A 27378-nucleotide genomic window follows, 5' to 3' on the forward strand; every position below is an offset into this window, starting at 1 on the left:
AAGGGTTGACAATTGGTGCCTCACAAAATATCGACACAATAAGATTTTTGATAAATCATAATGTGGATACAATGAGTAAATATTGAACCAGCCAGAGCAGTCTGGTAAGTTCAGAAAATGTTACTTCACTTTACTGTTATACAGCCTTTATTATTTATTTGATTGATATCGAATCTAATATCACAGTATTGATATAACATTGATACTCCCGAGCCCTTCATCAGGAATACCTCTGGTTTTCCTAATCAATTAACAGCGTAACATTTACAGTATAAAAAAATCTCTTAATTAATAGTGTATTTCTGAGCTATACAGTAATAAAGCAGAATTACTGATTTTTTAAGCAGCATCTTTTTTTTTTTTTTTTTTTTTTAACCTTTTGGGAACAATGGAACACTATGTTGATATGTTATCACCTTGTAACATTATAAACAATTGCCTGTTTATTTACACATCCAGCAAACACGGAGCAACGTAAGCGCTCATAAGAAGATAAGATAAGAAGAATAAAGATATTTACTCTCTTTCTTTGCTCTGCCAGTCTCACAAACTACTGAGAAAAAAAATCTGCCTCTTTAGTGTATGCTCCAAAGTGTTTACTTTAGTCACCACAGTAATATTGTTTTCTCCTGTTTGGTGCTGGGGAGGTAATGATAGTGTTGAGACTGAACCAGTAAAGTTGCGGGCAATATAAAACTGAAACAATGAGCTAAATAACTCTAAAACACGTGTACAGCTGAGGAGAACTGCAGAGTTGAATGGTAATTTTGTTTGTTTCATTTGTGTGTGCTTGTCACTATAAGTGACCTGTTTCCAGTGTTGGGGAGTAACTGCTCACATGTAAAAGTGTTATCTAAATACAAAATAAATTTAGTTGTAATCGTTTACAGTTACTGTAAAAAATAAAGTATTTTACAGTTTCTAAACAAAATGTTGGTGATTACAAGGGGTTACATCCAAATATATTTTTCTCGGTAGAAACTTCAGAATATAACATTCACTGTGTCACCTTGCATCTTTTCACCGTGCAGGAATGCCTTTTTTTGGCCTTTTTCTAAACTACACAGTTCAGCAAAGCCATCAGGAAACTTTGAGTGCAACATTTATGCACTTACTGGGCTGTTTTTTTAGGACTTTTTTTTCAGCTTTATCAACCAGTTTAAAACATTTGATAGAAAAGTAATAAAATATAAGCTACATGACAGCGAAGAAATGAAAATAATGACATTACTGCTTACAACACGGTAACTAGTAATCTGTAAACTATTACATTTCAGAAGTAACCTTCCCAAAACAGCCTGTTTCACAGTATAAGTCAGGGGTGTCCATTTTTTTTTCGAATGGAGGCCAGATTAGATAATAGATAAATTAGATAATACCTTGGTGTCAGCTGCCTCTAACATCAAATGTGCAACTGTTTCATCTTTTAGTGAAAATGTTGTCAACTTTGTACCGCTCCAAAAAGAAGCAGTCCTCACTGCCGTCACTTCTTTGCGTTGGCCATGGCTGGCTACAGGAAATGTCTGCTGTTGGCTTGTTTGCTCGTTTACCATCTATTTCTGAAAACACATTAGTTCTGCCTTCATAGTTCCCACTTGATGCGTGTTTACAAACTGTATTATAGTCCTGCCATTGTGAGCTGAATAGAAAATCTGCAAAGTGATCTTGCTTAATTTACCAGTATTGTGTGGCAGGCCAAGTAGGCCTTCATTATATTTTGAAAGTCAAGCCAAGCGTAATTTAAAATTGGTCCACGGGCCATGATTGGCCTCAGGGCTGGACTTTGGACATTCCTGGTATAAGTAGTCATTTAACCCATGTAAAAAATTGTATTTCTGCAGCTTTCACTACGCAAACATGGTTAGACCATGCAACAATATCTTCATCTTAAACTTTCTTAAAAAAATAATATTAGTACTATCTGAATGCTGGTGGAAGTGTAGCTAATCTGAACTACTGTATCTATAGCAATGCATATCGTATTATAGTATTCCTAATAGAAGATGTTACTGTTTTAATGTGTTCCACCAGCAGTGACTTTAACTACACAAACTAGGTCAAACAATGCAGCAGACAGAAACATTAAAGCCAGCACTGAGGCCTCAAAACGGGCTGAGTCCTGCCTTTAGTACAGCCAAAAAGCTTTCCAACAGGGTCACAATCCTGATAGGGGCGAGCAGGCTGGAGTGGCCCTCATTTATCAACCACTTCAGCTCCTGCAGACAGCTGTGGGGAGAGCACAGAGGAGCCAGAGTGTTTACACCACGGCTCAGCCGAGGCCCTCAGGACTGAACAGATGAAGATGCTTGCACATTTACACATCCTTACATGCAGTTACTCAAACAGTGTGGAGCCCAAGCATAATAGCTGTCTGTTTAGCGAGGGTTCAAATTGTCATTTATGATGGGATGTTCGGCCTCGCCCTCTGACACAGAGTTGGCAATGTCTGGCAGATATCTTGTCTGTGAGTCATTTGATCAAGATATATCATTTTACATGTAAACTGGAGGACATTGCTGTGCAGAAAAACTCATTTCATCAGTAATTTTGGTCAGTTTAGCTCCTGATACAAGCTTTAATAAGGCTGTGGCGCCACCATGTGGTGATTTTTTTTATTGCGGTCTAATCCTGAAACGCCAGGCATTTGATGAGACATTTGTCAGTCATGCTGCAGAGGTATTCATTGGTCAACAGTGCCGGGTGTGTGTTTTCTTGAACTTTGACCGGACTGGGATCAGTGCTGGGATTGGTTTTGCAGATGCATCTCGACTTCTATTGGTAAATCCGCTCACACCCACTTCACATGCCACAAATCCAAGTTGAAGGTGAAAGCCCTCTTTTCTCCCGTTAGCTCCGCCGGTAGCAGCTTGTCGCCCGTCGTCGCCACAGTCGCCTGTAAATTTGACAGCAGACATGTCGGTGTTTTGTGAAGTCCCTCAAGCGGCTCCCGTGGCTGTCTTCAAGCTCACGCAGGACTTCAACAACGACCAGTTTCCCAACAAGGTGAACCTCGGAGTTGGAGGTAAGTTGTCTACAATAAGTCTGAATGACTGCCTTGTTGCTAGTGACATCGATAGCCATGGTAACGGTATCCTGGAGCAACCAACTAGTGTTCCAACTAGTGGTAGCTTAGCTAGCTAGGTGTCTGTTAGCTGAAGCCGGTGTTCCAGCAAATTTTGTGACCTCTGTAGGACTTACTCCTATCAAATAGTGACACAAGTTCTGGAAGCTGTTAACCCAAAATTTGAAGTACTTATACAGTATCCGTGACGGGTAATTCGGTATGGTATGTAGGATGTTTCCATAAAATTTGAACACTTTTTTTTTATTGCTTTGACCGCATAAACTAGTCCAAATCTGACGGGTCACAGATTTCGATGTAACACCTGTAACGCAGCATTATCTAAAACGTCATGTTTGATGTTTATACTGTGCAATAACTTGATCCACAATGCACTTTTAACCTGCTGCCATTTATTTGTTGATATTTAAGACACACTTCGTATTATTATTTATGCTTGGTGTTATTTGTCGGTTTTATTTCGTGTTTTAAACGTAGCTTTGATTGAATGTTTATTTTGTTAGTGTGCAGCTGTCAGCCTTGGTCACCAAACATAGTAAAATTGCAATGAACTGTTGCAAGTTTTCTATGTAACGTTACAACTGTATAATGACGTTATTCAGCATTACTTTGCGTCTGACAGGAGGGTTGATTTCCAACTGATCGACTAGTCAGGTCTTGTTATTTGCTCTTCAGTCACCCCATACCAACTGCTGATTGCAGCTTTGTTGATAATGCACTCTTGTTATGTAATAATGTGGCACAAAGGCAGCAATCATTTGTACTCTCTGGTATCCTCTCTTCCTCTCTCTCGCTGCAACTCTGCACAACACCCTCTTACTCTGTGGACTAAGGAGTCGATGGGATTACTGTTCCCCTCATGCTGCAAGAGCAAGCTACACAGGAGTTTAAATATGTATCACGTAGTCCTACGCAGTCCTACTTCTCTCCTAAGGCGAGCAAATGGCACATTTCAGTCCTCAGTACAACTGTTTTCAGTGTTAATCTTATTAAAAGTAGTAATCCTTGCTGCTTACATTGCAAAGGAACAGAGTGAGAAACATTGCTTAGCTCTGTTGTGGCAGTGTGTCAATGGCACTGACTGCACAGCAGGATGAGGCTGCCTGAGTCCCATGATTAGTACAGCAGGCTGAGGCCCTATAATCCCCTTCTCTCTGCAAGAAACTGTGCCACAGATGGTCAGTAGCTACTGGGCAGCTGGGAACTGAAGGCTACACAAAAACTAATATCTACAGCCAAAAAAAATATCTCTTTTAATTATTAGTCGATTGATAGAAAATGAAACAGCAGCTATTTTGATAATCCACTAGATGCATAAGTCATTTTATAAGTAAATGACAAAAATGAACTAACGCCAGTCTCTCAGTTGCGAGGCTTTGCAGCTTTTCTTTATCTTATTTGACAAGTTGAATATTTGTGGGGTTCTGGAGATGTCATGTGGGCTTTTAGGAACTTGTGATTATTTATTATTTATTTTTTACTTTATTACTATTTGGAATTTTCTAGATCACAGGGTTAACACATTAACAGTGTGCAGAATAATCAAAAATGAAAACAATGGTTAGTTGTGGCTCTAGTCCTATCAGCTCTTTCTTTCTTTCTTTCTTTCTTTTTTTTTTTTTTTATTACAATTTAGTCATGTCTTCAATGCCAGTGAGTGAATGAGACAAAACTCATTACTGCAGATGATATTTGCCCTGAAACTTATTAGTGAGTTACAGAGTAAGTTGATGCCCTCTGTTCTGAAGATAAAAAGGCTATTGTCCGATTGTCCTTATCAGGTGGTGACACAGAGTTCAGCCGGCAAAAACACTCAGCAGAGAGATGAAACTGCACTTCTGTTACAATATCTAAGTTATCTTTCCAGGGTCAGTGTTACATTCCTGTTATTTGACTGAGAAAGAGTGTCCCTCTTAGAAACTCATACTTAATACTGTTGAAATTGTTAGGCAATACATCAAGGCTTAACTGTTTTAGTCCATTTTTTTTGTATATAATGGTTTCCCTAAATTGTTTCTTGCAGCCTACCGGACAGATGAGGGCCAGCCATGGGTTTTGCCAGTGGTGAAAAAAGTGGAAAAGATCATTGTGCATGATGACAGGCTAAATCATGAGTACCTGCCCATCCTGGGCCTGCCTGACTTCAGATCCTCGGCCTCTAAGATTGCACTGGGAGACAACAGTCCTGCCATCCAGGAGAACAGGGTTTGTGTTGTAAAACACCACACTGTGTTTCAGTTTTTAATCTTTTTGCATCTAAACTAACTGTCTGTTTCTGTCACTGCCAGGTGGGGGCCGTCCAGTGTCTGGGTGGTACAGGTGCTTTGAAGATGGGTGCAGAATTTCTCAGACGTTTCTATAATGGAACCAACAACACCAAAACACCCGTCTATGTGTCTGCACCTACCTGGGGTACATTCGCACATGCACACAATCAAAGAAGAAGTTTCAGTTCTGTAACCTCACCGTTAGATGCTGCTAAATCCTACAAACAAGACCTTTAGTATTTACTGTGTATCTGTACACCACATAAGCAACTCATGCTTTGCCAGTGCCACTGTCAGCATGTGGTTGCTGTACATTTTATCCACACTATCAGTAAACATTAAGAATGACCAACTAAGTTATCATACACCTCCTGCACAAAAAGAATGTTTATTTTGCAACATTAGTTAACTTTTTCAAAGTCATATTGCTTCTTAAATGGTCAAAAGTGGTGATCTCTGCAGGTGCATTGCTTTATAAAATGATAACATTAAAGGTTAATGATAGCACACTGAACGAGAGATTGCGATTCAGAAAACTTAATTGTTCATCAGATGTGACAAAAGCATGTTTTGAAAAGGGTGAGATTTGCTAGCATTTGCCAAAACATTTATAAAATTTAAAAAAAACACATTTTAGTCATAATTTCAGAATTAGATCAGTATTACTTTTTTCACTATTCAATTTTAATTTGACTCCAGAAGTTCTCTCAGCAGCTCTTTATTAGACTCCCTGTAGACTTTACACTCAGCTCATAGAGTATGCTATTAATAAATGTCTCAACAGTAATCTTGATTTGTTATCAGTTTCTATCTGAGCAGCATTAATAAAACAGCATTTATCTTTGTATCTAGTAATACAATAATGTGAAAACACTTGTTATTCTTGCTGTTGTTTTAGAAAATCACAATGCTGTATTCGCCAATGCTGGTTTTGAGGATGTCCGTCCATACAAGTACTGGGACGCAGAGAGGAGAGGCCTTGATTTGAACGGTTTCCTTGGAGACCTGGAGGTAAGCAGTGTGTGATGGCGACTCTAGTACTACTTGATTTTGGTCATCAGTCATTTTGATTAGAAGTTTACAGTACTTCTTCTTTCTGTGTCCCACAGAGTTGTCCAGAGCGTTCTATCTTTGTCCTCCATGCCTGCGCCCATAATCCCACTGGCACAGACCCCACACAGAACCAGTGGAAGCAGATTGCAGAAGTTATGATGGTATTGCAGACATACATGAATATAAACTAACATTTTTCCATACTGTAACACAGCTAACATAAGTGTCCGTTTAAACAGGACATCTTTTTGCTACTTAATGTCGACCACAATATGATGACTGTTTGATCTTTTCTCCTGTTCTTTTCCAGAGGAGGAAGCTGTTTGTGTTCTTTGACTCGGCTTATCAGGGATTCGCCTCAGGCAGTCTGGATAAAGATGCCTGGGCGGTCCGCTACTTTGTCTCCATGGGCTTTGAAATGTTTTGCGCTCAGTCCTTCTCCAAGAACTTTGGCCTCTACAGTGAGTGAACCCTGGGTGCATTGAGTCGTACATCATTCGCTTGCATGACAGTGATAAATAGTGACATTGTTTATACTGTTTTTACTTCACTTTTGCTTTATTTTGCAACATGTTGATAACAGAATTAAGGATACGCCTCCAACTTAGATTTTTGTAATCTTACTCCACACCTGTCTTAGTTTTTTGGACATGACAAAACATTGTAAATAATCAGCAAAGCATAAAGGAAGCAACACCTACAATACTGATTTATGTTGGATGTGTTGTGTCCCATCAGATGAGCGTGTGGGAAACCTTACCATCGTGGCTCGTGATGCAGACAACCTGAAGCGGGTTCTGTCCCAGATGGAGAAGATTGTCAGGACAACTTGGTCCAACCCACCGTCTCAGGGAGCTCGCATTGTTGCCATCACTCTTACCTCACCTGAGCTCTTTGCTGAATGGTCAGCACAAAACATACCCATAATAATAACAACCAAAGCACTGTATGAGGTATAACAGACATAAAAACAATGCCTTTTCACTGCTGCAGAGTTATTCTTTTCTATGTCTTTGACTCTAGGAAGGACAATGTGAAGACCATGGCTGACAGGGTTCTGTTGATGAGGGCTCAGCTGAAAGCTAAGCTCCAGGCTCTGGGGACACCAGGCACTTGGGACCACATCACAGAGCAGATTGGCATGTTCAGCTTTACAGGCCTCAACCGTGAGTACAAAGACTATGTACAGAGAGCAAATGATTTTTCTGACACGCATACACAGCTCAGCACAACCACCTTACACACATCTCCATAGAAACCAGCATATTGAGTGATGCAAGCTGCTGCAGTTGCACAAAAAAATGCTGAGCTCAACTGTATTTCTCGGGGGAAAAAAATCTGGTGCCTTTAAACATTGTTTCAGTTTTTGAATGTTAAAAAGGTGTTAAGATAACTAATGCCAACCATATACCATAAGAATTTAAAAAGACTAAATTCTGATGACACCCTCTTACATCTAAAGACAATGTGAGATTTATACTCACAAACTATAAGATTTCACAGAAACTGGGGATCTTTTAGGGTCACTATTTGCAAGAATACAACTAGATTCCTTTTAAGATTATTTCCCACCCTGCCCCTGAAAATATTACACCAAACTTCCTTTAAGAAATACATTATATTAACACATACACTGTAAAGCCCTCTGAGGCAAACCATGTTTTGTGATAATGGGCTTTATAATTAAAATTGACTTGACTTGACTAACAATTCCTTAGATGTCAGAAAAAAAAAACCCTAACTCCAGAAACACAAAGCAAAGGGTGTCATATGTCAACTGTAATCTTGTCAATTCCGCATCAATATAATCTATAAGACTGTATTTGTATACCGACTTTACATTTTGGATTTTGTTGCCTCAACTTGCTACCAGTCTCTGTTGTTTAGCTGTGCTATTTTCATGGGAGGAGACCATAAAGTGTTACATTAATAATCAATAAATGATTAAATATGGTTCTGCTGTATATCCTGCAGCCAAACAAGTGGAATATATGGTGAAGGAGAAACACATCTACCTGATGGCCAGTGGTCGCATCAACATGTGCGGTTTGACCACCAAGAACATCGACTACGTGGCTGAATCCATCCATGAGACCGTCACCAAGGTCCAGTAGAGGACTACACTACCCACAGTTCTCAGTACCTCCTCATGAGCCACCAGATACCAGGGGAAAGTGTTTGTATGGAGCAGATTTGATTGGGCAAACATGAACTCTAATTTGCACACACAGCCCTCAGTTATTGGCCCCGTTTCCTCCTCATTTCAGTGTTTGTGTTCAGCTAGGTGAAACACATCCTGGACCTAATCCTGTGTAAACGCACAAATGTGAAAAATTCCTTTACATAATTGTTTTATTGATTTTTCCTGTTTCTTCGTGTTGGTCTCCCACTTATAGTGTGTACTCAGTGTGATTTTTTTTTTTTTTTTTTTTTACAATAGTCAACTGTAGGTGTATGTGTCATTACCAGGACCTTTAAAAAGGGCTCCGTGTTAAAATTACCTCAGCAGTGCTGACTCAACTGTCTAAAACTGTTTAATGTCATACTTTCATGATTCATCCATTCCAAGTGTTACATATTAACACATTTTGAATTTTATTTAACATGCAGTAATTACCATGAATGACTAACATTTAAGCACTGACCAAACTGACTCAATGTAGCTTTGATTAGAGGAAGCGATAATACTTTAAGTATTTACTAGCTCTATCATAAACGGAGTATCAGTATTTACTGCCGATAATGTGAACAAATATAAGTGTTCTCAGGAAGGTATTTTTAACTTAAACTATGTAATTTATTAATGCCACTGTCTTCTGCCCAACGGGGTTAAACTAATTACCTCAATTTTAATAAGTATTTATGAAGCATTTTTACCTCCAGTTTATGTTCAGTGAGCACAAACAACATTGAACTATCCTAACAGTGAATCCAGTGTAATCTCTCTTTTCAGCTCACAGCTGAAAGTTGGGATGTTTCTGGTTCAGTCGGGCACCTGCCAACTGAATATTGTGTTTGCACAGCAATTGTGGGTCCATAGCACTAATGCAATATTATGTAAGACCACTCATGTCAGTGGCACAAACACACTAATGATCAACCAGTTTGCTATCGTATTACTGTGCATAGTACACCAGAAAAACAGTTGTACTGTTAAGCAAATAAAGCTGAAAATGAAAATGAAGCTAATAAGATTAATTAAACACTAATAAAGAACAATAAATAGTGGGTTTCTATTGTTACATGTTGGAATTGTTTGCATCTATTAAACAGCTTTTACAAGCACACATGATTTGAAGTGAGTGATGACGGAAAATAATAATGCAGTGTACAGTTGGACAAATATAAAAATGGAGGAAACAAAATAAAGTAGACAAGAATAATATTTAAGTAGATTTATTATAATTATCCCTTGTGTAGAACATATTTTCTATCTCTTTATATCTTTGGGTAACTTGTATAGTCATCTGAATTTTACATTACAAAACATTGCCTTTATTATCTCAAACAAACAGTATATCAATCCTCATAAATATATAAATCAGTGTTCACCAACCGCAGAATCTGGTGTTCAGGGGAGAGACTTTCTGATTCACACAAATCCTCTTACTGAGAGTAAGTTGCCAGATCAAAAGACTTCCCTTTGCATGTTCTGTGTACATAGAGGGGTCAATGCAAATAGCATAGCAGTGCAGTATCCTTTGTACTCCTGTACCCTTACCAAGCAGAATGAATTATGTCACAGAGTGTCCCGATACACCACCTCTGTGTGTGTGTGTGTGTGTGTGTGTGTTTGTTTGACAGGAGGTGGAGGCTTGACGTCAGCGTGCGTCATATTGCTTTCCTCTTTCATATCTTTTTCTCTGTTCTGTAGAGCAGTGTACCTGCCAAGATTTCACAACACAGAGTAGCTTAGTCCAACCTGAGCTGCAGCAAATACATTTCAAAAAGGATTAAATCATTGTCATTATTGCAGATTATTTATAGAACAGTGGCTTCATTTCTTTCCTTCAGTAAGCAGGGCTGTATGGCCTCCCATCGTCTTCAGTAGATGCAGTGACCTTTGACCCTTTCTTGTGCTGCATTAGCAACAGTTGAAAAGAAAACTGCTTTTCAAGAAAACTGCAGCCTGATTGCAGTATTTATTGCACATATCGCTCTAACTCTCAACTTCAGCAGTTTAAACTTCAGGCTTATTTTAAAATCTTCACTTGCTTAAGATTTCAGTAAGTCGCACACTGCACCCCTGTGGGGAGAAGTTACTGCAGATCATCCTACTCATGCATCCCTTTACTTAAGCATGCATATGGGTAAACACAGCTTTCTACATGGGGTACTTCTACAGTAAAAGCAGCATAAACAAACATGCAAGTAGCGACTACTCTTTCTTCAAGAATACTCATAATATCCACCTAGATCCCCAGATCCCAGGACCCCAAACCCCTAGCTTATTTTGAATTGGTGTATGCAGCTTTAGTGAGATCAACTGTACATAGAAAAGTGGTTAATATGGCTTCTAATGGTATGAAGTTGATTGCCCCTACATGTTCTACTCAAACAATAGGCTAATGTTTTCTTAAAATGTAACATTAAGAGAAAAGGTGGGTAAGTGAGGGTGTCTGTTTGATTGAAACACTTAAATTGTGTCCATACAGCTACATATGCAGTGAGAAGGGAATGTTTTGATAGGACAGACTGTATGTAGGACACATGCATTTGTGTGTGCATTTACTGAGTGAATATGTAGCCATTTACAGTATGCAAGATGACTTATATTGCTATCATCAGATTGCTTTTTGTAATTCTGACACTTATGTATAAAAGGTAAGAAATTGTGTTATTTCAAGCACAGGCATTGTCAAAATTGCACATGCTCCCTTAAACTTGCTGAGAGTTCAGTGTGTACAATAAGAAGTCATTCAAGAATTATTTTATGGCTTTCTCATAATTGTGTTCTTTTAAAAATTGTGCTCTTGTTTAGTGGCTCTCTTTTCTTAGCCGATGGCTAGTGTGTCTGTTGGCAGTAGGTGGCACCCTTATGGCAACATTAGAACAGTTCCCTGTGCAAACAACATTTCCAGTATGTAGGAACTGCCTTATAGTAAGAAATAAATCATGTTTTCATTGTTTGATCAGGTAAAAGTTGGCTCAGATTTTTCCTAAGGACCTTGTTGGCCTCCACGTTGAGAGATCTTTAGAGTCCAGATGGCTTAAATGAGATGATTAAATGTTCACATTATGGATAAAGCTACCATAAAAAGCTTGAATGGCAAGATTTCACTATAAAACATGACCAAAACCTCCATACAGTCCAGTGTAAGGCTGGATAAATCCAATACTATGTTGTTTAGATTTGTCCAATCAAGTTTTTGTCAGATCTGTCCCACTTATAATCACTTTAAGGGTGTGAATTCAGGCAGAGGTGGGACAGAGTGTGCCAGTGGGGACCTGAGTATTACTGGTGGCTACATCATATTAAGATGGCTCAGTCTCCTGTGCGAGTTGTGTCGGAGCATGGAGGGAGTCTATGAGGGGGTGGTTGTTTAGTGAGGAAAACCAGTGAGTGATACAGTGGAGGAAGCTTCATCCTCAGTGTCACTGTGCTAGCTCGTCACTGCTGGCTGCTCTGAACCTTCCTCCAAACTCCTTTCTCCATCGCGAGATTTTTTCCTCCTCTTGTTACCTAGAAACAGCAGAAATTTAGGTCATTACTGGTTAAAACGCCTGCCTTAAACTGTAGCTGCATCAGTTTAAGCTTGTCTTTCTTATCTGTACATTTCCTCTGTTGTGATGGCCATTAACTGAAATGATGCACTAGGCAGCACAGCTACTGCCTCAAACGAATAAATAAAAGTAAATGAGTCATGTCAGTTGCATCTGGAGAATCTGCTCTACTGAGGAGGAGTAGGTTGCAGCAAGGGACACGACACATCACTTGTTGCTAAGAAACACACGGCGCGGTTTCCCATGTCTGATAGAGAAGTTTGGGCACATCTAATGGTGTGTGTGTGGGGGGGGGGGATGTACTGTCACATTAGTGTTGGTGACAAATGGCTCACTCACTCAATTTACGCAACAGCTTTTTCCCGATGTTCTCCTCCGAGCTGGACAGAGACAGAGAGCTGATGAAGGGAGAGGTGGAAGGCTGAGACTCCGTAGGCACGTCTGAAAGAAAGTTTAAGAGAGATGACAGCGGGATGAGAGGGGATACAGCAGAAGTAATCGGCAAGGTAGATGAATAACCCTGAGACCTACAGTGATATGTAGCCTACTGCACTGCATGCAGTCTACTTGATCAAATTAGTTGCTTGATAATTAGGGAATGAATACAAAGGGATTGCAAGAAGGAAACAACAGCCATAGCTCCCAAGAAAAAATAGAGAAGAGTCATAAACGCAGCAGTGTGACTCATTAGATTTTGTGATACCGATATTAGTATTAGAAATGCCTCTGATACTGCCAAAAATTCTGTACTGGTTAACAGCAAGTACTCAAATCTAGTAGTTTCACATCCAGATAAAACACTCGTCAGACCAGGAGGTTGCGCTGTGCAGCATGTCGCAACTACTGTTTTAGAGTGGTGAACAACAGTTGATTTCCTTTAAGTAGTGTAACATAAAACATTACCAAAATGTCAGCATTTTGGCAGTTTTACCCTCGAGCGTTGTCCTACAAGTAAAAAGGCAATGTGTACAGCATGGACCATTTGAAATCTGAGCAAATTTCTTTCAAAAACATGGAAAAAGGCGCTGAGCAACTTTTTTATATATATATTTTTTGTATAATATTATTAAAATGCCTAGTTAAGCCACCGAAGGCTCCAAGTAAAGCTGTAGCTGAAAATTTCTGAGTGTATTGAGAAAGGGTGATTTATTGCATGTGTCTTCATTTAAATAAGGAATGATGTGTTATTTCTTCTTTCAAGGCTTTCTGAGATGTAATTTAACTGCACTAATGGAAAACTTTCAAAGAAAAATACTGAGGACTTGCATGTTGGCTACCATATTTAAAAAAAAAAAAATTTTGCCATTCAGACAAGCAGTGGAAACTGATTGTCTGTTTTAAAAGCCATCTTAGTCAGTGTCGTATCTTGAGTACTGAACTCTTATGAAACAAATGAACAAAATGAAACTTTTTGGACATTGTGTACTTTAACAGAAACAAACCGAGTCTCAGAATTGAGGATTTGTGAGCCTGTTTTCTCGTGCAGCAGCACTCACCATTCTCTCCATAGCTTTCTGGCCGGTCCTCATGGATGTAGGGAATTTCATCCATGCGGAGGAACACAGTATCGTTTGGACTCCTCTGCCCATCCGATTTACTGCCTGTGAAGAAAGAATTAGACCGATCAGCTTGAATATGACTGCACGTAGCCACATAACAGCAGTTTGTTTGTAGCTCAGCCTGTAGAGGGAGGTAGAGAACTTGCAATTTATCAGTCTGTGTTTTTTAAGGGTCCAGTATGAAGTTAAACATGACAGTGGGTATGAGGTTTAAATTCTAAAGGTGAGCTACAACCAGTGAGGAGATTTAATTGGTGAAACCTGGAGCGTTGTGTTTGAACATAAAAACTGGTGGTATATAAGTGGATGCTACCCTTTTATTGACAACCAATAGAACCATCTGTGCAGTGATTTTCTTTGACACTAACGCAAACACGCACAAACTGGGTGGCGTGTTGCACCCAGCATAAGACAGATGGTATGTGGGAAATCCTTTAAGCCTTGAAACCAATACAGATTGGTTGATGTTAGCACCAGTTTTGTGAGTGAGTCAGTGTGGGTGTTTAATTTATAGGATTCCTTCTGTACTGATATTATAAATATAAAGAAAAAAATATTTAACAGACTGTTTGGCCATTATTTTATGTGAAGCATTGATGATTCAACCTCATTTTCATTCAATTTCTTTTTTTTTTTTTGTTTTTTTTTTTTGTTTAGAGAATCTATAATCATTGCAGCCGTCAGTCATCAGATCATTAATTCTAAGGTTGCCCCTGACCAGTCTGGTCGTTACATTAATCATGTATTGCTCCTGTCAGACAGGTTTTTAGACCTTAGCCCACAAAGTAATCCGATCAGTGTGTCTGATGCTTTGAACGTGCTCTTTCTTTCTGTTCAAAAGAAGTCTCCACCACTCCAGTGGAAAGTGAAATTCATATTGAACCTCATGGAGCTCGATCATGATTTACATTTCAGGGCTTTGCAGTTGCTTTTATCTGTGGAGACTAACAGCGAGTGTAAAAGTAGAATCCCCTCTGTAACTAAAAGTGAGCAGTGGAAATATTGTAGTGCTCTTAACAAACTTTAGGCATGAGCAAAGGGCTTGTGGAGGAAATCGAGTATTAAGCCGAGGAGGAAAATAAACAGATGTACTTGAGAGGGGGTGGAGAGGCACTGAGAGAGCAGATGGTGACGTCAGATACTTAAAGATCCTCATCCTACACATTAACATCTGAGGTACAGGGACAAACTAAGGTGGAAAAAAGTTTTTGAAGGATGATGCTGAATGTAATGAGCATTAAGGCTGTCGATAGCTGATATTTTGTGTCAGCCTTCGTACTTGATTGAAGCTGATTAGAAGCAAAAGCAGCAAATAGTCTAATTTTAGAAACAGTGAATGTTTGGCATATTTGCAAGAAAAAACACTGACTAATTATAAAAACTGTAGTAAATTAATTTCTAATGGACTAATTGATTAAAAGAGTGTTATTTTAGCACTTAAACCACACATTTGATAACATTTGACTTAACACAAAATAAAAACTGGACTTGGACTTCAAGCATCATTGACTAGTGACTTAAATCAACTAAAATTAACACTATTCATTTCCAGCAAGCTGAAACTGACTGTAATTCCCCAGATCCCCTTTGTCTGAATCAATCTGACAGCATCCACCAAGGTGCAGAAGACAACCATGAGAAACTAATGAAATAGAAAAGATTATCTCATTCATGCAGAAAAAACTATGCTTTGGTCAACAACAAAAAAAATTATAGTGTGCAAAACGTGTCTACAGACAGGGACGCAACAACTTCCAACAAACATGTTTTTAATCAATAAAGAGAAACTTAAATGACTTTCAAAGATTTTCTTGTAAATTGAATATACAATGTTGTTACAATGGCATAAGCACATTGTAATTTTTTAAGGACTCAAGGTTTAAGACTTGATACTTGACTTGGGACTTGAGAGCAAAGACTTAATACATACTTGTGACTTGCAAAACAATATCCTGTTCCCACCTCTGATGAAAACCAGCAAATTGTACAGTCAACATGTTCCAAGCATCTGCATTACTTACGAACAATGCGGTTTCTTTCATTGAGCTGGGAGGTGTTATGAAGGCCACCATGGGGATGGAGATGTGCAAGGCGTGCCAGCCCCAGTCGAGTATGTGTGTGTGTGAGGGGGAGGGCGATGCTGTGTGAGCGGGCCTCTGGGACAGGAGGCCTCCCTTTAGCATCAGGATCCACCGCATCTGGTGTCTGAGGGGAGCTGTCCATCCTGGTGGCCGTCAGGGCGTTCTGGTAGTGGTTCCTGGTGATCTGTTAGGAGACAGAAAGTATCAGATCTGTGTGTGCATGCAGGGCTGACCCCAGTAGACATGGACTGTATTGGGGAAAAAAGGGGGGGGGTGAAGCGAGAGGGCACATCCATCATTAAAGGCTGAAATATTCATGGTTGAAATGGAGCTCAATTATCCCCAGTGATTAAAGGAAAGCAGTTGTACGGAGGGGAGAGCGAGGGACAGGATGTCTGTGTTCAGTCAGAATCAGGGATTAGGACATATCAAAGGCAAACGCTGCAGCAGAGGAAGAGTCTGAATTGTTGGGAATTTTGAGGATTAAATGGAGGGAGTTTTTAAGTGCTTGCTTGTGCTCCCAATTTTTTTTTACCTTCTCCATGCAGGAAATTATACATTTAATTGAGAATTTAATAATAGCAGTTAATGATTTTTTTTCATGAAGTTTCCGTGTAAGCACTGGTGTTTGTAACCTTGATAATCTGCAGGTCTGTAAGCTGTCGGACGGAGTAGTCTGGTAAGTAGACCCCTCCTCCTGTAGTAAGCTGACCCACGCTGCCTCCACTCAGTAATGAATCTGACTGGTTCAGACCACTGCCACGGGAACTATACCTCGGACCTGAACAGGACAGAAGAAAAAAACTTTTAAAGAGGCCTGTGTATTTTACTTACTTTCATTTAAATGTCCAGTGTGTAAGATTTAGGGGGATATATTGACAGAAATTAAATACAATATAAGAAGTATATTTTCATTTAGTGTATAAACACCTGAAAATAAGAGTCCTTGTATTTTTGATACCTAAAATAAGACATTTACATCTACATAGAAAGAGGGCCCTTGTCCACAGAGTCCGCCATGTTTCTGCAGTAGCCCAAAACAGATAAACTGAACACTGGCTCTAGATAAAGCCATTATGTTTTTGCATCAGTCACTCTAGTAAGCAACCCCCCGTGACAAGCCAAACAGCACTGAAAAAATAGACTTTTAATGTGAAACTGCTTTTAGTGGTTTTAATGGTTTAAACCATTGGGTTCATTTATTTTGGAGAGGAATAGATCGCTGCAGATAATTCAGCTCCTGGTAAAAATATCCTGAATGTCTGGATCTTAAGTTATCAGAGAAAAAGGTAATCACACCTGAGCAGGTGCTGGCCTGGTTGCTTGTCAGTGACGTGATGAACAGCATTGAAGAAATACTGATTTGTAATGTGACACTGCTTTATTTAGTGTTTTACTGATTGAACCATTTGTTATGTAGAGGAAAAGACCTCTGCTGGTAATTTAGCTCAAGGTAAAAATCTCCTTAATAATGACCACTGAAGTAATTTTAACCAAGAGAAGTTTCAGGTCAACTATAGATCTCAAATTAACACACTTATGGGAGATGATTGATGGCATTAGACATAGAAATAGTTGTGTGTGTTTTGTTATGTAGGGTCTTTCTATTTGCCTATATTCTGCATAATTTTGAGTTTAGCACTGCCCAGCTGAGTGGCAAGAAATGCTGTTGGAGAGCAATGACTCATAGAAAGAGTAAATAAAAACCAAAAACCAAAAAAAAGTAAAAAGACAACTCTTTTCAGATGTGATACCCCTGCAGCTGCTTAAGAGAAAATTCTGGATTTTGTAATGTCCTAAGAAGGGATTTTCAAATATTTAATGGGGGTCTTCCAAATAGCTTTAAGCTCACACTGAACATCACACATGCAAACAACCATCACAAGAAACAGAGGGGGGAGAGAGAGAGACAGGCTGTCCGCTTGCTCTGCAGTCTTAGCTGGATTTCATATAATCCTGTGCAGGTCATGTCCTTCCGCTGGGAAATTCTCTGAAATCACTTCTTTTAATTACTTACTTCCCACGGCTGCTGCTGCTCTTGCAAGCTGACGCTATACAGACGCTGGGTGGGATATAGACCGCAAAAAACATGTCTGCCACCGGCACTGCGTTTGTTATGTGATTATTATTGCTGAACTGTCCCTCTTTTCATTATCATCACCATCACCCTCATTGTGATATTGATCTATATTGCCTCATGTGTGCACTTACTTACCAATAGGCAGCGGCGAGATGAGTGCTGGCATGCCATAATAGGAAAATGCTCCATTTTCAAAGCGGAGAGCCTCCTTTCCTATCTCTACCTCCACTCGTCCCTGCAACATCAGCACAGCCATTTACATGCATTAGCTCTGAGCTCATGGTGTGATATAAACACTGAATTGATTACTCATCTAATGGAGCCTCCTACACGGGAGCTATGCAGAAAAACACTTTAATTATAACAATATCAAGCACAAAAGAGATTGTTGCTCAGTTTCATTATTCATCTGCACAGCCTTTCTGTCTTATTTGCAATAATTTACCTGTAGGATGAGAACAAAGTAGTCCACAGGTTTGCTTCTCTGGAAGAGGTAGTGTTGAGGAGCGTGTTTGTTCTTGGGGTTGAACTTGAGCTCCTGCACAACGCTGGGATGTTTGATGAGACGTAGCAAGATCTTCTCTGACAGGTGACACAACCTGAAAGGCTCCACCTCTAGATGGATACACACACACACACACACACACACACACACACACACACACACACACACACACACACACACACACACACACACACACACAAATAAGCCAAAACAAAAGTCAAAGAGAGAACACCATGTCCCCTGCCCCATGTCCTCGTCTCTTTATCCTGCAATCCACTGTGTGCACCCAAAAATACACAACACGCATAAATGCAATGCTACCTGTTGCCAAGAAGCGGTGTGTTGCAAGCAGCAACTGGGGTGATATCTTCACCTTCAGCTCATTTTCTGACACTTTGAAGATGGAAAAATCCTGCTGTTTCCTCTCGTGGTTGGACACTCGCCTCTTGTTCCGATTATCAGCTATGAATACACACAAATTTCAAATTATATCAGGGGCAAAGAATGCAGTGCAGATTTCACATTTCATATATGCTCTGTTAATAACTGAGGTAGGGAAAGGTGTTAATCTTTTACTAAATTGGTTACCTAATTAGATATGTCACATAACAATAGTACTCTTGTCAGCACTACAAGGAATCAGAAGCTACTTTGAGGTGCCACTGACCTCATTAGTTGATGCAGATTCATGTGTTGCATGCCAACGAACCCCGCAGATGTATTAGTAAGTTTATCTGCAGAAAGCTTGAGATTATCCATCTCTGATTGATAAAATTAACTTATCCTCCACAGATGTGTGGAGCGTTAAATGCATTATATCTTATTAAATACATCGTAGCTGCAGCAGGAACAGCTGGTGTGCTATAAATGCCTGAAGTACAAAGTCTGGAGAGATTAGCTCCCCTGCTATATATATATATACACACACACACACACACACATAATTATGCACATGTAGACACACAAATAACAGAGTTTATGAAAACCGATGCAAGTGCACCAGTGACTGCTTCACTCTGCATGTAATTAAAACTGCAGAACACTTTCATGTTCATGGCTTATGGGAGTTTTTTTTGTTGTTATTTCCCAGTTCTGGCTTGCAAATTGTCAAATTTAGTGAGGAAACTGAGAGACTGGTTTAGAAATGAAATGAAGGGAATTTGGCATTTGACTTCCTGTCTGTGGAGAGCCTTTTCAGCCAATTAAAGATGAGCGGATTATGGTGATTATCTGTGAGACTAGGCCATTTATTCACATTATTTAATTATGCATCGGCAAGGAGCTGTAAGCGCCAGGGGAGGGATCATGGGATCAATAGTTTAATGAAAAAGCAGGAGAAGAGGTAGTGGAAGAAAAGAAATTCCAGTGTACAATTGCTGTATAGTATATGTTGTTAAATTGAGCATTTTGCTGTGGACCGCAGAGCCACATAAACTCTGTCAGCTGCTGTGACGAACAGAGAAAATCTATTCAGTGTGGGAGCTGCAAATATAATTAAATTGATTCACAGCTAATGCAACAGTGACTTTAAAAACTCGAGTTTTTGCATCATACAGTACTTACTATACAGATCTGTCTCGTCCACAATCTCTGACTTGATGATCTCTTCTATGACGTCCTCTAGGGTGACGATGCCCATCACTTCGTAGAAGGGGTCTCCCTCACCCTCACTGTTCACCCTCTGCACCACAGCCAGGTGGGACTTACCTGCATTCATCAGGGGAAAAAAAGGGGTGAGTTTGAATGTTTTCTACAATGTGAGTTTATGCTAAAAACTGCCCGTGCAATGGGGTTGAGCGGCAACGTCACTGGATAAAAATAACACGAGTCAACAGCCTCCAACTGGATCTGTGCAGTCAAGATGAAAATCAGCATAATTACACCAACTGGAGCTGAGAGGCAGTAAACACAGGAGAGATCTATCTGAGAGCTTGAATGTGAATTTATGCCAATGTCAGGACTGCCCTCGTGTGTGTGTGTGAGTGTGTGTGAGTCAGATGAGAAGAAAGTGGGCATTTGGGGGATTAGTCTGTAGACACTTTGACAGTTTGGAAGACTTGGACCCTTACGTAAACACTGAGATTATGCAATCAGTCTGGGGATGCCTGCATCTGCTGACTAAACTGCCCATGCTGCTGCCGCCCCTGTTAAACACACATACATACACACACTTTACACATCCATGAGCAGACCCCAACGCTCCCTCTCAGTAAGCGTTAGGCTGAACATGACAAGCCTGCCAGATACAATGACACAGCTCGCCAACAGCATCTCCGGAGCAAGTCGATAAAGTGGATGTGACAAGAAGTAGAAATTGCCGCCACTCTTGAACATCACCGGGAGAAATGGGCAAATTCCCATGAACACATTAGCAACCTACTACTGTTATGCTTTATGCATTTAATGTACAATTTTTCTTTGTCATCAGCGTGGCTCTTCTTACGTCAAATAAGTTATCTAACCAATTTTATGACGTCACCAGAACACAGATTCCACCAGTCTCCTTACTTCGAACAAAATCAGTGGCTCATATGAGATGGGCCGATTTAGGGGATCGCTGCCAGGGGATAAAATGGATCAAATGCCTTAATCCACTGCAACAAGACAAAAAAAATCCTGATTGACTGACAGGAAGCAGCCATCTCCCAACATGAAACTGTGTCTGTGTGAGATTGGCTGAGATGACGAGGGTTGTTCTCTGCACTCAGGTCAGCTTGTCTGAAGAGCTCAGGTGAGTCAGAGGTAGATTTGCCATCAGTTGCTGATGTGCCCGGGCACTGCATTACATCATTCATATGTTACATAATACTCTTGCAGAACAACACACACACACAGAGTTACCAGGCTCACACACACAGACGCACATGCCTAGGGCGAAACTGGGTCTACCATGGATGTCCCTTTTGCGAATGTTTCTGCTCTGCCAGTTACAAAGGCTCCTCCAGACTATGCGTTGTTTTGGATAATGCATAATATTTTTGTGCATGATTGTGCTGCATTGTGTATATATTTTTATTTGTCTTTTCTGCAGAGATTGCAGCCATACAATACAAAAATAATGCATTGTTTATATTTCTGCGGCTATTTTTGTCTTCACTCTTTACACACATGCACACACAAAAACACACTCAGCTTATAAAAACGATATTGGCTGCCTTCTATGATTTGTTGGCTGTTATCTAAAAGGTTCAGATTTATTTTGTTTACTGTTTGGTGCCTAGAAATGATTTATTTTGTAGATTTGTATGCAGTGATGCACAAAATGCATTTACTCAGACACTACCCTTTAGGGTCTAGTGCAGAGATACTCAACTCACTTAGCCCAGGGGCTACTTTTACAAAATTAGTAGGCTGGAGGCCAGTTTCACATGAAGGCAGGTGTGTTTCTAGGATTTGAGGACATTCGGGGCTTAGCCTGGACCCCTGTTAAGAGGTCTGGAGAATCCTCTTCTGGCAGTTTTTTGGTAAATGAGCTTCATTTTGATGATTTTTTATGCACTCTGGCAACTTATGTATATTAAATGTTGAAAAATAGTAAATAAAAAACCCTGTGCATAGCAATTTATTTTAACTGTGAAATTGGGCACAGGGCTGCATGACATGCAAAATAAAATCATATTGCGACCCCCTCTGTAGGTAGATGTTAACAGCTCATTCTAAGGTAACAAAAATGCAGTGATTTTATTTCCAGGTGATTAAAAATTGAAAATATATATAATTTCTGCCAGTAGAGGCTCCTAAAGTAAACCCACTGGACCTTTAAGTACATTTATTAATCATACTTTTAAATTTTTAAATGCAGTATTTTATTTGTAGTGGAGTGTTTTCATAGGCTGGTGTTGCTACTTTTACTTAAGAAAATTATACTTCCCCCATAACTGATTGAATATCTCTTCACAATACATTTCCAAATTTAGAGTAGATTTTGTGTCGCTCATAAAAATTTCATGCCTTAGAAGCAACCATGCAAAAATTAAAGGGCATAACTGCAAATACTCTGCTGCACAGTATTGTAGTCCTGCCTTACATTTCTTTGATTACTGCTGACATTTTCGTCATCTCCTCTCACATAGACCTCACCCCAGCCCATCACCCTTCTCAGTGAAACGTCCCCCACTAACGCTCCCAGCTAGGCTTCCTGAACAGCAGGAGTCTTTAATCCATTAGAGCAAAGAAGGAAGGAGGTGAGAGGGTGAGGGGAAAGGTCGGAGCTGAATTTTTTATGGCTGCTCTGCAGGTTTGGATGGTGACGACCTACAGAGTAAAATGAGCTTCAAAGTCACTGCAGGCTGGCAATTAGCTGCACACACAACCTAAAGGTGAAGCCTGATTTCAACTTTTCCCCTCAACCTATCTATAAATAACACATTATATGGACACACACAGGGTCAGACAGGGGCCCGTGGATCATATGTGTCACTCGAAAGCTATCCATCATAACCATATAAAGCTGTACACCTCTTGACTTGGAAGTGTCAAGCGAATTTACCACAGTGTCTATTCCCTTTCACTTTCTCCGACCAACTTCTATTGAGCTCTCTTTGTCAATGAAACTGATTCACATCTTAATCCCCCCTCAACATAAGCCAATGTCAATGACATCCTTACATAACAGCCACTCCAGTGGCGTCTCATTTGTCTCTATTTTAACTTGCGACACCCTCAGCAGAGCAGTTCAAGCTGTCTCCTGCAGGGCATCCATTCAGAATCATATTCAATGTTATCATCGAGACTGAAGTGAGTCCCAGGGGAGAGGCAACACACTTTTGCTCAGCAGTGCACGAATGCTGTGTATGAGATGCTGTAATGCTGTGAATGCACTTATCAGCAAAGATGCTTATCAGACAAGAGCTGTGTGAATCAGAGATATGGGATGCTATTTACTAGCTCTGCTGCCATTCCAGTGAGGGTAAATGCCTCCACTCGTGCTAAATTCCTTTTTGACATCACATTAAAGTGTATCTGATATCTGATACATATGGCATAATAAAAAAGGGGGGGTGGGGGCAGGGGTGGTGGGGGCAGATCAAGTTCACAGGGGTGCTGTCATGGGAAAATCACTTTAACTACAAAAATTCTGAAGATAACCCCACTCTGCTCCTTTGTAGCCTCCTGAGCCAGACTCACTGTGCAACACTCTATCAGATTGCACATATGGCTCTCAATGCTCTGGGCATCAAAGGGCTTTACTGTCTGGCCCACTGTGAGCCAATGGGCTGATGTATACATTGAATTTTGCACAGAAAACGTTTTTAAGAATTGCAGTCACTTGAAACGTCATTTAACTCCAAGGTAGCAGGAGGTTTAGCCTTGAGACACTCCAAAGCATACACATGGCGCCTCCTACACTAAACTTTCTCATAAGTTCTGGACATGTAAAAACAAAGGACACACCTCCCTCCTGCAGAGCTCCTCATGAAAACTGGCATGATTTAAAGTGGAGTTACCTCTCTTGAATTCCTCCAGCATCACATCCAGCTTGGTGTCATTGAACACGCAGTGCATGGGATGCTTGTAAAATTGAGTAATTGTTTTCAGGGGAGTGCAATCGTCAGGATCCACGAAGGCCAAGTCTTTGACAAACAGGATGTCCACGATGTTGGATCTGTCGTTCTCGTAGACCGGGATGCGGGTGAAACCGCTCTGCATCACGTCCGACATGGTGCAGAAATCCAGCACGGCGTCCGAGGACAGCATGTAGCAGTCTGATAGCGGGGTCAGCACGTCCTCCACGGTCTTGGTCCTCAGCTCCAGGGCTCCCTGAATGATATTGAGCTCTTCTTTGACCAGGTCGTGGTACGGATCTGTGACGCGCAGCATGGCCACCAACTTCTCCCTGGTGTAGAAGTTGCTGATCTCTTGGTGCAGCATGATGTCCAGAATCTTGGAGACTGGGTAGGCGATGGGGAAAAACACCAGCATCAGTAGGCGGGTGGCGCAGAGGGTCTTGGAGGCGATGGCGAGGTTATGTCTGGACGCTAAAGAGTGAGGTAAAATCTCGCCTATGAAGAATATCCCAAAAGTGCACGAGGCGGTTGAGAGAGCAGTCATTCCTAAAATCTGGCACATCCACACTACAAAGCATGTGTTTGTGAGCACGTTGCCCAGCACTACCGTGCAAAGGATGTAGTTTCCATGTTTACGCACTGACTCTATTTTCCGTGCGTATTTCTGCTCCTTCTCTGTGCCGCTGTTTTGCAGCACCCGCAGCTCCACGGGGTCCAGAGCCAGCATGCTGATGTTCAGACCGCTGCAGAGCGCAGACAACCCCAACAAGAGCACCGAGACTCCCGCCTGGAGCCAAACATCTGCCTCTGGGGGTCTCTCCACCACCGCCAACCAGAAGTCTTTGGTGCTGAAATGCTCCCATTTGACTCCATCAAACGCGCACATGGAGTAGTATTTGATCACCTCGCCTCTGCGCAGGTCTTTAGCGAGCAGCTCCACCAAAACTGAGTTGTGACTTGAGGTGGATCTGAAAGAGCCCAGCAGCTCGATGTCAGAGCTCCGGGCATTCTCCTCTTGGCACGGGTTCCCCTCGGATTTGAGCCGCCTCTCTGTGTCCTCGCCATCCCCACCTGGTTCCTCTATAAACGCGATCCACGGGGCGGCGTCAGGTCTGCCGCTGATGTTCAGGCTGTTGGTATGCTGCTCCGTAGCTGGAGATGCGGAGTAGTAAACCCTCAGCATGAAGCGGGTCCCCTCGAAAGCTCTCAGTATCCCATCCTGCACGGACAGCTCTCCGCTCTGGGTGTCTTCCGGCCGGACGCCGAGCAGCGCTGCTGTCGGGGCCGGCAGAGAGGAGAGAGTGACGGTGAGAAAGAGGAGAGAGAGCCGGCGCGGATGCAGGATGCAGCAGAGAGCATCCGCAGCATCCGTAGCCATCATGCTGAATGAACTAATGAAGGACATAGGAGGGATGGGTCACGTGGTCTGCGGATGGGCTGGATGGAGCATCTGGGTGGCCATATCCATGAAGAAGAGGATGGGTACGTTACAGAGAGAGAGAGAGGAGGGGGGCACTAGAGTCCTTAAATATACATGACAAACCGTGACGTGGGCCTGTCTTATTTGCTTTCTGCCACTTTCTAAAAATAGAAGGAAGGAAATGCCCAACTCTGAACGATTAACAACACCTGCAGTTACAGAAACCATTGAATAGGCGAAATATTAGAGATGTTCCACACATAGGCCTATCAAAGTAAAACTGAACCGTTCCGAAAACACACACACACACACACACACACACACACACACACACACACACACACAAACACGACCTGAAAAGGTGCTTTAACATTTTAACTGCCAGCTCAACTGTTTGGTAGAGAAAAAAAATAAAAAAAAAAATAAAAAATCCCCTAGATTTCGCTGTCTTTTTTTTTTTTTTTTTTTTAACATTTTTATGAAATAAAAAGGGATGAATATTCACTGCTGTTAATATCATATCTTTGATTTTTCCATTATATATTTGGTGAATAAAAGTATATCAGTATAATTTTTTCACCATTTCTGAGACATTTTCAAAGTCCTGTAATTGTACATATGCATGGAAATAATATTAGTGCTGGTAATACTACCACTTCCATGGTCACAAATTGATATATGTTGATATACTAACATATTTCTTATTAGCTTTTAACAGTAAATGATTTGTAATTTTGTTTTTTTCTTTTTGTTCTACCATTGCCATGAACGGTCAGTTCAACCATTTGGTGGAGGCCTATCTTTCAAAAAAGTATGGGGTATAAAAATAAAATAACATGTATTCTTGTGGTTATAGCCCCAAGGACATAAAAAATGAAAAGAAAAATGTAATACTTGTGAAAGTCGTATAAATCCAGCACAAGAAAACTGATATCAACCCAGGTTTTAAATTGTTAATGTGTGGGGCAAAATTAGTTTGGAAGTCGCAAATATTACATAGCTGAAACGCTCTCCTGGTTTCAAGAGTCTCCACTAGATGGCAGTATTATCATCTGTTTCAGCACGGTCTGAAAACTACATGGATCATAATAGACTTCAGACTTAATACGCAGGACAGACTAATCTGTGTGGATTTATTTATTTGTCATATAAAAACAGTTTTGTTTTCAGATTTCGCATCCTTTTACAAATAGAATAATTGTAATAATCTCTCAACACGTTTTAGCTGAATACATCTTGATCCTGCACCTTGAAAATTGGCGATCAGATAAAACTTTTATATCCCATGGGATTGGCTACATTATTACATAAAGACCATATACGACCACCAAAGATGAAGAATAAATGATAATATTAAAAAGATAAAATATGAATTAAGATTCAGTAAAATATCATTATGAGGTCGTTTGCGGCACATTGATCGGCTGCTCTTGCAGCCTTGATTCAGTTCGATGATCTCGGCCTGTCGGATTTTCGACTTCGTATACTGCAGGTGACAACAGAGTCCTGCCAGGTCTCAAACACTGACACGCTACCTCTGCTCTCCATCAGTCACGCGTCCTCCATAATATTTACAATATTTCCACCTAAGAACAAAACTATCTTGATTGTACGTTTCATCAGAACGCAAAAAAGGATAAAAACACATCTAATCAGATAAGTTATCTTTGGACATATCCTATCGGCCTACAGTATATTTTAGGGAATTTGTTTGCCAGTTCAAAAATTTTGAAAATCTATCTTTAAAAAAATGTCGAGAAAAAAGTTATCAATAAATAAAAAAAAATAAAAGCTGAACTTTCCCCTCGTATTTAGTATTGTTTCTGGCGATTCATAAACTTTTGTCGATTACATATTATATGTCGATGGTGGTAACAGAAACACGCGTAAAATGAAACTTAAAGAAAGATAATTTCTAAACGAAAATCACTCTTAATTTTTCACATAACATGTCTGTGTGTTTGACTAAACTGATTATAATCGCATGATAAACGTATTAGAACTTATATTTTATCTTACTGCCAGTTGATCAATATTTATAATCTACAGAAAAAGGTGTGTCAGAGAGTTTAAATGTTTGTCAAGGTACCATGACTGTGT

At 40.4% G+C, this 27378-nt stretch overlaps 3 protein-coding genes across 3 annotated transcripts in view; 2 read left to right on the top strand and 1 right to left on the bottom strand.

Moving 5' to 3' along the window:
- hpse2 (heparanase 2) overlaps positions 1–27378 on the top strand; it is a 132423-nt gene that overhangs the window by 31664 nt on the left and 73381 nt on the right. The window contains exon 2 of the mRNA XM_088086092.1: positions 19976–20084. The gene's annotated coding sequence lies outside the window, so the exon portion shown is untranslated. The remainder of the gene's footprint in view (positions 1–19975; positions 20085–27378) is intronic.
- Positions 2822–9689, top strand: got1 (glutamic-oxaloacetic transaminase 1, soluble). The gene is made up of 9 exons (XM_042502254.2): positions 2822–3022; positions 5106–5287; positions 5371–5494; positions 6248–6360; positions 6459–6563; positions 6713–6863; positions 7141–7306; positions 7426–7568; positions 8377–9689. The coding sequence occupies exons 1-9, from the start codon at positions 2914–2916 to the stop codon at positions 8514–8516; spliced, it is 1233 nt and encodes a 410-aa protein (XP_042358188.1). The 5' UTR covers positions 2822–2913; the 3' UTR covers positions 8517–9689.
- Positions 9783–25615, bottom strand: cnnm1 (cyclin and CBS domain divalent metal cation transport mediator 1). The gene is made up of 10 exons (XM_042502253.2): positions 23799–25615; positions 19915–20058; positions 18673–18813; positions 18292–18461; positions 17982–18081; positions 16402–16547; positions 15707–15950; positions 13623–13727; positions 12466–12567; positions 9783–12085 (listed from the first exon to the last, which is right to left on the bottom strand). Exons 1-10 carry the CDS (start codon positions 25261–25263, stop codon positions 12006–12008), a joined length of 2697 nt encoding a protein of 898 aa, XP_042358187.1. The 5' UTR covers positions 25264–25615; the 3' UTR covers positions 9783–12005.

The sequence above is a fragment of the Plectropomus leopardus genome, chromosome 13 (genome assembly GCF_026936395.1).
Source record: "Plectropomus leopardus strain MGB_pleo_1.0 chromosome 13, ASM2693639v1, whole genome shotgun sequence".
In the NCBI taxonomy this organism is placed as follows: Eukaryota; Metazoa; Chordata; class Actinopteri; order Perciformes; family Serranidae; genus Plectropomus; species Plectropomus leopardus.